Raw genomic sequence first — 14,004 nt, forward strand, 5'->3', positions numbered from 1 at the left:
AAACGTATAAGTACATTGACAATGTTATCAAATTGGTTGATTTTTTTTTAATGAGCTATTAGTGAATTCCATTTGACCCTGTGTTACTTTGGGTTGTTGTCAAATTTGATTAGATACATCGCTCTAGAAAAGGAGAAGGACTACCCGAAGAGCATCCCCCTCAAAATCTTCGCCAAGGACATTGGGAATTGCGCCTATGTAAGTGTTTCTAATCCAGGAAACTAAACCCCGGGTCCCTGCGTGAGATAGAAAACTGTGGGTAGAAACAGAGGCAGGCAGGCTGACAGATATTGCTGGTCAAAAATCTCTTCTCAGGACATGGATGTTTGTCTGGGTCTTTCAGAAACAGCGGCAGATGCTTGCCATGAAGCCAGACGGGAATTTGCTCTTAGTATTAATCAGCTCTCCCCAACTCGTCAGATCTTTGATTGGGTGGTTTTGAAAATGTTCTGATTCTTTGAGTTCTTATGAGTGAAATCCCTGAGATTAAGGAATGGATCGGAAAGAGATGGCATCTAGGAATCGCCATGTTTCTCTGGTAAACATTAGGCCTTTAGCCTCAGTTATGGGTTCTTTACTGGCTGAAACTGTAGCCCAGGAGCTGAGCTTGTTATCAGCCATGAACAAGATGGGAATGTGTTTCCTTGTGATGCTGTGGGCTGTGGTCTCCACAGCATCTCTTCATATCAGTCCCTGTAAGCACAAATGTAATGCAGGAGGGTTCTATTTCAGATTTAAAAAGAAAAAAGTTAAATATTCTGACCAGCCCCTACAAAACAGATCTCACTGCCTGAAGAACATACTTACCTCTCCTTCAGCAAGACAGAAGAAACTGAGACAAAACACAAACAAGACCCAAAAAACTGCTGCATTTCTGCTGCTTTAATTGGTTACATTAAGGATTTTCATGGACATTTCCAATTTTTAATCACTTATTTAATGATGAATTGGGCAATACAAACACAAAAATAGTATACATGCTTTTCAAAAACTAGTTCAGTCAACCATGTCCTATTAGGTAATTCTCACAGGAGAAAAAAAAAATCTGTAGAGGACAGACGAGTAACAAATACCAGCGGGTCCCAACTTTATTTTTTCTTCCATGTCATTTTGTGTGCTTTTATGGAACTACTTGTACCATGTAAGCAAACCTGTGTCTAGGGCAGAGCACTAGCTGCTAGGTTTTCTAATGGCAATCTTATGTACTCATAGGCAGACATAGCCCAGTCATGGTTCAGTAGCCCACCATTGTATGTGAGTCCTTTGGGGTCCAGTGCGAGCTCTGGAAACTTGGACTCCAGTTGGTTCCTTCTCTCATCGCTGCAGATTGTCTTTCTGTATTGGTCACTTTTCACAGACTCATCCGTGCTCAGCCACTGAAGGAGAGCAGCACCGACAATCCCCAGTAGCTCCAGTGCCGATGACTCGGAAAGCTCTTCATTCTGGTCTCTATTTTAGTGATTTTACACCACTCAAAGAAATGGACCAAACCATAAAAACAGAACTCAGCAGAGTGAAGCTAACTCCCCAACCTCCACATACCCTGTACCCCATCCCCACACCCTCATCTCTACTCCAGGTCACTGTTCCCAGTGGGTTATGGAATTACACTTGTAGGGACAGAACGAAGGGATAGCCTTTGCTGATGTGTGCTTTTGTGATTGGCCTGGAATGGGGTTCACATCCTCTCCCTCACAGAGATTTCTGAAGCATTTTTATTTTGTGGACCACATCCTTTAAGAGAAAGGAATGGGCTGTTCATGGCTCTAACATATCTGAATGAAAACGATTCCTCATGGCGGGTCTATGCTCTACTCTGTCCACACTTGAGATCAACACTTACCTTGTCATGATTACCTAAAATGATGTGTTTGCCATTTTTAAGCTCTTCATTTATGACTACATTTTTCTGTTTCTCTCCCTGCAGTTTAAAACTATAACAGTAATGAATTCTGACACAGCGAGTGAAGTTATCAACATGTCCCTACAGATGTTAGGGATAACTGTAAGTTACCTCTGTTCTGTTATCTTCTTTTTAAAACATGGTCCTGCTGTGTTGCTCAGGTTGGCCTTGAACATTTGATTTTTTTGCCTCTGCCACCTAGATACTCCTTAAACTTAGATATTGTTATTTCAAAATAATATCTGGTAATTTAGATGTAAGTATAGTCCCCCGCGTGACAACACAGCCAATAACAGAGTTACACTTGCCCCCATCCCCAAATGTGAAAACAGGAAAGCTGGTACGTTAGCATGATGTCCAGGCATATGGTTAACATAGCCAAAATGGTTAAAGTAGAACTTCAGAGTAATAGTATGCATTTTTATTATATGTTCTACACACGTACACAAAAAAGTCTGGGGAAAGTTGCAGGAGAGGGTTGTAACTCCCGTCACCCCCCCCCCTTTCTGTTCAACTGTTCATCACCTCCTTGGCCTTCTGGCACTGTTTTTATTCTAAGACCCACTCTCGGGATAATTACCAATTCTCAAGGCTTTGCTTTGTCATATACTTTTCCATGAATGGCCTCAAGTCCGGAAGAAGACAGCTGGTTTCTCTTAAGAATTAGAAAATAAAAACACAGCTTTGAATTCTGTCAGTGGATTTTGAAGAGCCTTCCTGTGCTCGCTCGATTTTAACCTGACCCTTTGTTTTCTGGGGTGAATTTGTGATATGTTGGTAATGGAAAAGATTGGAATATTGAGGTTGAGTTCTGGGGGACGAGAACTGGACGGCTTCTCTCTGCCTCCCTCTCGGCACCCCACAAAGAGTTCTTCTGTTAACTGGGAGACTTTAGAAGAATGGAAAGTCAGAGAAACATTTGTGATTTTATTTTTAAACACACTCTGGACATGAGTCATCAAGTGGACAGGTGCAAGCTACCAAGCCTGGTGACCCTAGTTTCGTCCCTAAGACCCAACAGGCACAAAGAGAGAACTAGCCCCCAGAAGTTTTTCTCTGACCGCCACGTGGATTCTGTCAGGCTGCTCTAGTGTGTGTGTGTGTCCTTGCACATGTGAGTGCATGCACAGAGACACTAAATGTGATGAATATTTAGAACTAGGTTGTGACATGACAGACGGACGATGCCATAATATCACCATGTGGTATGTTCAGATTTTCTCTGATCCAATGAATGACTCAAGGTCAACCAAAATCTGGGACAAAATAATCTGATTAGCAAATGTGATTAAAATATAATTAAATTTTGTATACACTGAGTAAAGTAAGTTTTGGTGCATTGATTTCTAATCTGCACAAACATAAAAAAGGGAGATTAACTACTTCGTGACATATACTTAGGATTCCTTAAAATCTGATCGGCTCAGGTTCAAAACAAAAACTGGAGTTGAGACTCTTCAATGACACCCACGCTAAGAGATTTCTGACAGTGTTGTTTAGAATGTGTTTTGATTAGATTGTTCCTCCCTGTCTAAAGGACAAAGTAGGGATGAAGTGACCTTTGTGTCAGTGCTTGTGAGACCAGGCACGATCAGCATATGTACAGTAGCCAGGACCCTGACTTTAAATTTGAGTTCAAGGCAGGACAATAAAATGCTTCTAACAGACTTGAATATCTCTATTCTGGCTGAGGATTCAGCAAGGTCCACATGATACTTTTTTCAAGTAAGATTTATAGGTTTGTTAGATTAAAATTCTACTAATTAATAATTTTATTGTTTCCCACGACGGGGCCTATTCTGTAGGAGAATTCTTAACCCTGGTGTCCCCAGGACCGGATGGAGTTGTTCAAATGGAAGTCAATTCAACTAGCTATTCATCTCCAGAAAGCCTGAGAGGTTAGGTTCAGCCTTAGAACCAGAGCATAGATTCTTCCTTTGTCAAAGGGCTTCCTTAGACCTGCCCACTCTGAGACACTGATAAGAAGGGTCTGATCCCATTGCAGTTTGCAGATCCTGAGTCAGCTCAGGGGCTGTGGGAATGAGAGAACCAACAATGATGGACCCTGGTTTTGAATCATATGGTTGTAGGAATAAGTACTACTATCCCCTAAACTGTATGCACCCCATGAATCTAAATAGAGTAAAATGCCCCAAACTCTCTCTTCACTCAAGTGCCTAACATGAATGATTTGATTTTTTTAATCCTTTTTCTCTCAAGGGCTCTGAGAGAGATTACCAACTGTGGGTAAATTCTGGAAAAGAAGCGGCACCATACCCACTCATTGGTGAGTGTCTGTCAAAGTCTAAGATAACACTGTATTGCTTTGGCTCTACCGTCTTACACCTGAATGTCACTATATCAAGTGAACTAGACAACGGGGTCTTCTCTCTCAGGCTGCTAATGACTACAGTTGAGAACTATTCTCCTCTTGGCTTTCTTACTTTACAAGCAGATCCTACCAAGCCCTTTAGTGGGGGGGGGGGGGGATAGGGAGGGTATCTTCTTTTTCATGAGAGAGCAACACATTGTAATTCCTCTTGCTACACTCACACGTCTGGTTTTCAGTGTCTTAAGTTGCCTGTTGTCTTTCCTACCCACTGACCCAATGTCAAGGCTGCCTCTACACAGAGTACTGTGTATGGTACAGTGATATACTGTCACCCACTCCTGAGTATACAACATCTGCGCTCTCCCAGAATTCCCTTAGCATCACAAAGGAAGTGACATTAACCCATTTTTGACTAAGAGTCTTCGCTGACTAGCTTACCAACTAGCATACTCCCCTTTACTGTTTCTCTAGGCCAAATTTTTATTCATTTTTAGGATTTGTTTTTTCCTTTTTTGCCTGTGAAACAATGTCCAGGCTGGCCTGAAATTAAAATTCCTGCTATTCTGAGGAATTACTGAGATGTAAATTTTACCTTATTTCAACTATTTATTTGAAAATATTTACTGGTTAGTAATTCCATTCTGTAAGTAGCATAAATAGGGCAATTAACAAATTCTGGTACCTGTTTCAGATCCCCAAATGATAACCACAACAACTGTTAGGAATTTTAAAGCACTGTTGGATACTGTGCAGTGTGTGCCCAGGCACTATTGCATGCAATCCTTTACCAGTAAGGTCACACTGGGATGGTTGAGTGTTTCGAGTGATCTTAGTAATTGAAACCAAACTTTTCTAGAAACTGCTTATATACTCTGCTATGCAGAAAATATATACGTTCATACCACGCTGAGGGCAAACCAATTCCCTCAGACAGGTTTGGTTTTAAATATCGTTTATGCAAAAATTAATAAGCAACAAGAAGATAATCATTTAAAAATGACAAATAATTTTATTAAGTTAGAACTCTCAGGCACAGGGCCCGTTCCAACTTCACCGAAGACCACAACTCTAAACTGTGCAATTAAAAACCTCTGATTTAAAGAAGGTGTGGATGAGCTGGCCATTGTTTTCAGAGGTGACTTTTGAATTACGCTGTTATGGGGGCCTTCTTGCCTTAATCTTTAGAGGTTTCTGTAATGTGCAAATGTGTGACACACTTGCTTTGTGTACCTGTGTCAAGAACAAAGGAAGGGTTTGCTGAGTTACATTCAGTATCAGTGAAAATACACTGCCCTGGCTTAAAGAATCTGCAGTACGGCAGGACCACACCACACCCATAACTTACCTGGAGCACTAGCTGAGAAAACTGGTTATGGTCAGATGTCCAAGCTTTATGTGTTGTTGCATCTGTACCTGTATTTTGAAGCCACCACGGTTTTCGTTGGACTGTTTCCTATGAATACCCGGCTCAGAGCAAAGCAAGTCAGACAAACCAGTCCCAGGCCTGTTGTACAACTAATTCTGCAACCAATAAAAATGTTTTTTACACAGATGTGCTAGATGACAGGGTGAGACATGGACTCTGGAGCCTAGGTCCTGTCTCACCTTCAGTATGGCTGGCACCCAGTCTGGCCTCAAACTCACGGCGATCCTCCTGTCTCAGCTTCCCAAGTGTTGAGATTTTTCAGGCGTGAGCCACCACGCCTATGTATCAAGTTTATGTTCAGGAATGCAAACTTCTGTTGAAGGCTCTGTGGGGTGCAGGGGAGGGGGGCACTCACTGATCCGTTGCTAGGTTGAAGTCATCTTTACCAAACAGGCTTCTTTGTCCTTATTTTTAAGACACTCTTAAATATTCTTGATGCAAACCTAGAAAAGGTCAGTTATGCAACCCACAAACCAATGCCTACAACCATTCTAAGGATTCTTTTGAAGATTTTTTTCCCCCTTCATCTGCTGTGAGACAACCTCTCTGATTTGGTAGAGCCACCTGCAATGGGCAGAGGATCTCTCAGTGGACAAAGGGATTCTTTATCCCAGATGCCCCAGGTGTAAATCCCAGTGCGCTCCAGTTTGCAGCACTTGCCGGTGGCTCTCACTCAGCCTCAAGTCTGCATTTGGGTTTTCTTCTGGTTGTAGGACATGAGTATCCTTATGGAATTAAAATGAGCCACCTCCGAGACACTGCCCTTCTGACACAGGGATCAAAAGACTCGGCCAACCCATCTCAGCTCCAAGAGCCTTTTCTCATGGAGCAGCTGCCCCGAGAAATGCAATGCCAGTTCATCCTGAAACCTACCCGCCTGGCGACAGCCCAGCAACTGAGCGGTGAGTTGCTTCCCCTGCTTCCTGGAGCCCTCTCTCTTTCAACAAGAGCTTGCATTCCCAAACACAGGTTTAATAGGAAGCTGGAAGACCCAACTTCTGCCAGGATGAACTTGCAAATATGGGTTCTCAAGAGAAGAGGATGGGGTTTTGCAAGATGGTTCTGTAAACTAGCAGCAGGCATTGCTGACTTACATTTAGAACAAGGGACCACAATCTGCCCCCCCTTTCCCCGCCAGCCTCCCCCCACCCCTTTAGCCTCATGCCCACTGCAGAGTCGAAGGCTTGGGCAATGCTGCAGGTGCTTCAATGCCCTCTTTGTACTATAATACACTCCGCTGTGTGTTCCCCAAAATGGTCACGCTATAAAGAGAGCCTGACCATAGTGGGTGTCAGAAGACTGTGATGCCCTGGCCGGGAGGGATCCGGGTCCTGATAACTGTGAAGGCTAATGTGATTTCCACCGAGGTCTCCCCTTAGCCGCCTAATCTAACATGAATTCCCTGAGAGCATAGCTCACTGCTATCCCACAATAAAGGCTGCATTATGGTAGCTGGGATGTTCAACAGAGGAGCATTATAATTTGCCCTGACCCAAGCTTGCACTAAAGAGCACAGTCTGAAGCAAGACTGTATAGGGAAACAAGAGAAAATTGATACCAAAATGTATAGGGGTGATAGGAAATTGATTCTGTGCTTCTGTGTCTGCCTTGATCAGCTGATCCGGCGAATAGTGACATTGCCTTCTGCAGACAGACAACTCCGGGAGTGAGATTTAAAGAGAGGGCACGAACCTTGAGAGATCAGAGGCCGGCCACCCTCCCTCCAGGGGACAGATTATTGGCATCAGCTGGGTGCCAGATGAAACTTTTCATCTGCACTGCCATAGCATTCATGAAAGTGTGCCTTTTCATTTTCTCCATTTCTAGCCGAGTTGTTGAATGACCCTGCTTTAAGAAAAAAATGTGTGTTCGGTTCTCCAAACTTAGAGGGGCGGAATTATGAATACTCATTATTAAAAAAAAAAAAAAAAAAAAAAAAAAGGTTTTCCTGCTTTAAGGGTTTGACGAACTCAGTTTTCACCCCGTTAAGTTCTGATGCTTTTATTGGGATAAAGTGTGTAGCTGTTCTGATGTTGCAACAGCCTTTGTTTCTTATGTTTGTCCTGTCTGCAAGCTCATGTTCCTTCCTCTTGCCTCCCAATTTATTTCCCTCCACTGCCAAGCCTACGGCTTTCTCAACACATCCCCCGCTTCTGTTCGCCTGCTTCCGAATGCATACATGAAAAGCACGAGTTTGAAGAGTCAGAATATCATTCTCCTTGGCTCAGTTAAATTCTTCTGGGGATTTTTCATTTGTCCACTAAAAGGCCTGTTAACCTGTCCGTTCATGCAGGAAGTATTTATGGAATACTTAGATTGTCCAGGCACTGCTCCGGATGCGAGAATGGAGGCCAGCATCCGACCTTCTCATTTGGGGGGATAAAATCCAGGATCTCCCCAATGCAGTACCTCAAAATGACCCAAAGATGTGCCCAAGCAGCCTTGGAACCCCAAACTCCGTTTACTGTTTCAGGAGAGAAAATGAGGGCTGGCACAGATGTAAGTACATTTGAGCAGCTGATGTCTGATCTGCTCTGACTCGTGCTTTTCAATTTTGTTTTCCTTTCATCATGGTAATTACTGAAGGTTTTGTCCAGTCAACAGACTCTCTTGGAAGTGAAGATGGTACTTGCATCTTTGATGCTCAGGGTAAATGGGGGAGGAAGAGAGTAGTGCAAGCCCCTGCTTCCTGATCACCTGAAGCACCCTCCCTGTAGCAGTCACCGGCAAGCGCAGCCAGCAATACTCACTGAGCATTACTGTCTTTCAGCATTTGGTATGGGTTCTCGTGGAATGCTGTTTTAGAAATCACTGGCTTTTTCCGTAAAGAGCCCGATAGTAAAAATGGCCATACAAAATATTGCCAATGGAATTCTGAACATTTTTATCTGTAGGTGATTCATTTGGTATAGCATGAGAAGAAAACATTATTTAGATGGCACACGAAACAAGCTCCACAGGTTTGTTATTGGTACAGTTTATAAATCAAGCACACTATCTGGAGATGAGAAGAGTTGAATTTGGGGAAGGACACATAGCGTTTTGCTTATTTAGGATGTGAGGTTCTTGATCTGATCATAGAAATTGAACTCAGGTGTGCTTTATTATCTGCGATGAAACTTTTATATTTTACCTTAAGACATTTCACACAGCTAAGCGTAGCTATGCACTGACACCATTATGAAAACTGCCGCTTAATTTTGCCTATTCCTCTCCTGTGTGGCATTTGCAGAGTTTCATTAGATTCTTCTTTTGGCAACTGCCTCTTAGCATCTCACTGCAGATCAATCACCCTAACCCCACAGTTACATGGATTTTGAAATGTGGGTATTTCCTTTGCTCTACATCAAAAGTTAGTGGAGAAGAAAGGATACCGCTGGAATTGGTATGCACCTAGAATTTCTAATCATTCCAAATTCTTTTCAGCATGGCTTTACTGTAATCGTTTTGTGTCTTACCATTTCAGAGGGGAGCTAGGTATGCTGGTGCACATCTGTAATCCCAGCATGCTGGCTTCTGAGGCAGGAGAATTACGAGTTAAGAATGTTACACTCAAGCTAGATGGTGGTGGCACTTGCCTCTAATTTCAGCACTCAGGAGACAGAGGCAGGTGCATCTCTGAGTCTGAAACTACTCTCATCTACACAGTGAGTTCCAGGGCAGCCAGGGCTAGACACAGAAACCCTGTCTGGAGAAACAAAGGAATGTTATAGTAAAGCATCTAGATGTCTGTTCTACAAATGAGATTATTGGTCTCTGTATGATGAAATCCTTGTTATCCAGCAATCTGTACATAGAAATCAGCATTTTATTAAATCAATGGATAGATGAGTTTCCTCAGACAACAGGCACTGTTGTGAAGCATAGAACAGTGGAAGTAAAACCTCACCTATGCCCGCTGCCCTACTGTGTGTGCCTGTGAACGTGAATTCCCTGGGGGAAGCACTGTGCTCTGCCTGCCTCTGCTGCAGTCATGTTTCCACGTGGATTCTACGACAAAGACTGCTTTCCAAACATGGCTTCATGGTGACCCAGAAAATAGGACTATGTTATTCCATCCCCTTTCTTCCCGCCTTTTGTGGTCCAACCCATCACTCGTGTAAATCAGAATTTAAAAAAAAACTCTAGAAGGTAAAGGAGGATTGTTCCATGTTTAAGGCAAGCCTGGACTACAAGGTACCATGTCAAATAAAACAGTTTTCTATCTTCATTCATTCTTACTGCCCCCGTCACACCAGCCTCGCAGTCTGAGCTAAAGTTTCAGCATATATTGTAAGTGCATGGAATCTGTCTGTATTTGCCAAGTACACATGATGTAGCTCTTAGATCCACAGAACTCGAATGTGCGAATAGTCCCAGGAAGTAGCTATTTTTCCACGGTCTGCCGTGTAGAAAATAATACCTGATTTGTCAAGGAGATAACAAAGGAAGATATTTTCTTTCTGTTAATATTTTATGCTGTCTGGTTAAAATAAGCCATGATTAGTCACAAAAACTCTTTATCTGGAGAGGCCTCCTAGTTAGCTTAAGGAAAACAGAAAAATATCTCCTTCTCGGGAAACTGAGGTAAAAATGTTAAGAATTGAAGTCTGGGGGCTGGGGAGATGGCTCAGCTGTTAAGAGCACTGGCTGTTCCTCCAGAGGTCCCATGTTCTATTCCCAGCACCCACATAACAGCTTACAACTGGATGTAGCTCCATTTCCAGGTGATCTGACACCCTCACACAGACATACATGTAGGCAAAACACCAATGCACATAAGAATATTTTTTTAAAGATAAGGCAAGAGCCAAGGTCTGCCCCAGACCATATCCATGAAATTATGTTGTCCCTGCCACCCAAAAGGACTAGGGGTTCGTTAAGACTGGCTTTAAATACCTAAATTATGAAAACTCACAAATTCTGAGCTTTTTGTATTGAGTTCATATTATGAAAGAACCTTTAAATTTTAATCTTAAAGCAATAAAAAAAGACCCACAAAACATAGTTGAAAATACTTAAGATTCCAGAAATTTACCCACAGGGTGATTAGTCTCCAATAAGCCCCATCTACTAAATTGAAAGTTTACAGATATAAAAAAGTTATTCATACCCAAACCTAAATGTCTCTCCTAGCAAAACTTTGTCCCTTCAAGCAGATCAGTACCCCTAATGTGCCTCTTACCTGTGCCCCTAGATTGTGAGAACACACATCCCAAAGCTTTTGCTCAGTGTAAGACAAAGCAGAGGGTAAATAGAAATGGAATGGCTTAGTTGTATGTACCATGGAGACCATTGGTAAGCATTTCAGGTGGGAAGTGGGGCCTTGAACCACATCTGCAGGCTGCTTTCCCACATCTATGCAGACCCAGGGCTAGACTGTCCTATCATCTGTGAATAGTGATATTTTGACTTCTACAGTTTATATCCCTTTGATGTCTTTTTGTTGTCTAATTGATCTGGCTAGGACTTCAAGTACTATATTGAATAGGTAGGGGGACAGTGGGCAGCCTTGTCTAGTCCCTGATTTTAGTGGGATTGCTTCAAGTTCCTCTCCATTTAGTTTGATGTTGGCTACCGGTTTGCTGTATATTGCTTTTACTATGTTTATATATGGGCCTTGAATTCCTGACATTTCCAAGACTTTTAACATGAAGATGTGAATTTTGTCAAATGCTTTTTCAGCATCTAATGAGATGACCATGTGGGGTTTTTTTGAGTTTGTTTATATAATGGATTATGTTGATGGCTGTTCATATACTGAACCATCCCTGAGATGAAGTCTACTTGTTCATGGTGAGTAATCATTTTGTTGTGTTGTTGGATTTGGTTTGCAAGAATTTTACTGAGTATTTTTGCATCAATATTCACAAGGAAAATTGGTCTGAAGTTCTTTTTCTTTGTAGGGACTTTGTGTGGTTTAGGTATAAGTATAATTGTGGCTTCATAGAGAAAAATGGGTACTGTTCCTTCTGTTTCTATTTTGTGGAATAGTTTGAAGAGTGTTGGTATTAGGTCTAATAGAATTCTTAATTAAAACCATCTGATCCTGGGAATTTTGTTGTTAGGAGACCTATAATGGCTGCTTCTATTTCTTTAAGGGTAATGGGACTGTTTAGATGGTTTATCCGATCCTAATTTAACTTTGGTAACTATTATATGTCTAGAAAATTGTCTGTTTCCTCTAGATTTTTCTATTTTCTTGAGTAAAGACTTTTGTAATATGATCTGACAATTTTTTTTATTTCCCCAGTTTCTGTTGTTATGTCTCCCTTGTCATTTCTGAATTTATCTGGATACTATATCTGTGACCTCTGGTTAGTCTGGCTAAGGGTTTGTAAATCTTGATTTTCTCAAAGAACCAGCTCCTGGTTTTGTTGATGCTTTGTATAGTTCTTTTTGTCTCTACTTGGTTGATTTCAGCCCTGAGTTTGACTATTTCCTGCTGTTTACTCCTCTTGGGTGTATTTGCTTCATTTTGTTCTAGAGCTTTTAGGTTACTGTCAACCTGCTAGTGTATGTTCTCTCCGTTTTTGTTTGTTTGTTTGTTTGTTTTTGGCACTCAGAGCTATGAGTTTTCTTCTTAGCACCGCTTTCATTGTTTCCCATAATTTTGGGTATGTTGTGCCTTCATTTTTATTAAATTCTAAAAAGTCTTTATTTTTTTCTTGACCAAGTTATTGAGTAGAGCATTGTTGAGTTTCCATGTGTGTTTTGTTATTGGAGACCAGTCTTGAATATGGTGATCTGATAGGATGCATGGGATTATTTCAGTCTTCTTGTGTCTGTTGAGGCCTGTTTTGTGACCAATTTTGAAGAAGGTACCATGAGGTGCTGAGAAGAAACCATATATTCTTTTGTTTTAGGATGAAATGCTCTATAGATGTTAGAGTGAAAGTGGTGGTCTCCCCTCTGAGCTTAGGAGTGACAGCACTTTTGGGAGACCAGCTTTCTCCAGTGAGATTTGGATAAGGAAGGCTGTGGGAAAGCCTTAGCTCTGGGGTGCAGATGGAGACCAGAAACCAGAAGATTTTAACGTAAAGCTTTTAGGTTAACAACTGTTATTCTTTAACCATGAAGTTGTATAACTAATATTTTTAGTATTGAGTTCTGTCATATAAATGTGAAAAGAATCTAGAAAGGCTAAATTTACACTTAGGTTACTGTGTATTTGCCCTTGTGGCTTTGGTTATTGCTATTATTAATTAGTAGTAATATTGGATCTTTTAGCATCAGCTTTGCCATTTAAAAAGAAAGGAGGAGAGATGGCTCAGCAGTTAAGAGCACTGACTGCTTTTCCAGAGGCCCTGAGTTCAATTCCCAGCAACCACATGGTGGCTCACGACCATCTGTAATGAGATCTGATGACCTCTCCTTGTGTATCTGAGGACAGCTACAATGTAGTTATACACATAAATAAATAATTCTAAATAAATAATTCTTTACAGAAGTATGCACTGAAGTGCTGCAAAACAAAATAAACATCAATCAGTTTTCCCTCAACCCCAGGGGACCCGAAGTCTCATGACAATTTTATGTGCAACAAACAGGATGACTGTCACTAAAAATATTTAGGTGCATGACTCAATTTTGACTTTATCCTCCATGTATGCTCATAGGATAGCTGGGTATGTAATTTGGTGATGGAACATTTTTACATGTGTGCTAGCTAAAGCCAAATAGAACAGTTTTGTAAAATAGGGTAAAATGTACACACCAGGCAGAAGAATTGGCATTTATTCTCTACAGCTATATGTGTGGCTTGGTGGGCAAATTCCTTCCTGTATTTAAGAAGAGTTGGCTCCCTTTCCTGCTTTGTTCTCTTTGGAATGGAAGTTAGAGCCCCGCAGGAAGGAAGTGCTATATTTGAGCAGAATGACGACTATCTTTCATGGCCGCACACTTACCGACAGCTGCCAAAACCATGGAAAATGGGTACAAAGATATGTCCTCTGCTAGGAGAGCCTGGTGTCCTGATGGCTGTAACAGAGTAACCCTGGGTAAATGCTTTTTCAAAATTAGCCTAGTAATCCTTTTTCAGCTAAGGTCTTTTGACAGATAACATCTTTTTCTATATAAAGTTAGGGAAATGCAAAAATCTAAATGGGTGTGGGAGGCTGAGGTTTAAGCAGACTCCTGACTCCACTGTCGAGAACTTCACACCCCCTGTGTTCCCTGCTACGGGGGTATCGGGAAGATAAGTATGGAGTATGGGTGATGGTTCGTGGTCAAGATGCTCATTCAGCATCCCACAGTTTGGCTTATGTAGATTATTCTGAAGAAAGAACATCTTGAGTTACTTTATAACCAAGTGATTGATACCAGGAATTTTTTGAAATTAGCATTTGGTAGTGCTGACCACAC

General features: G+C 41.6%; 1 protein-coding gene across 1 annotated transcript in view; it reads left to right on the plus strand.

Moving 5' to 3' along the window:
- ARHGAP20 (Rho GTPase activating protein 20) overlaps positions 1-14,004 on the plus strand; it is a 74,746-nt gene that overhangs the window by 46,527 nt on the left and 14,215 nt on the right. The window contains exons 6-9 of the mRNA XM_080930433.1: positions 114-198; positions 1,928-2,005; positions 4,124-4,190; positions 6,375-6,563. Coding sequence (XP_080786559.1) covers positions 114-198; positions 1,928-2,005; positions 4,124-4,190; positions 6,375-6,563 — 419 coding nt within the window. The remainder of the gene's footprint in view (positions 1-113; positions 199-1,927; positions 2,006-4,123; positions 4,191-6,374; positions 6,564-14,004) is intronic.

This window comes from Micromys minutus, assembly GCF_963924665.1.
Source record: "Micromys minutus genome assembly, chromosome: 16".
NCBI classification, from domain to species: Eukaryota; Metazoa; Chordata; class Mammalia; order Rodentia; family Muridae; genus Micromys; species Micromys minutus.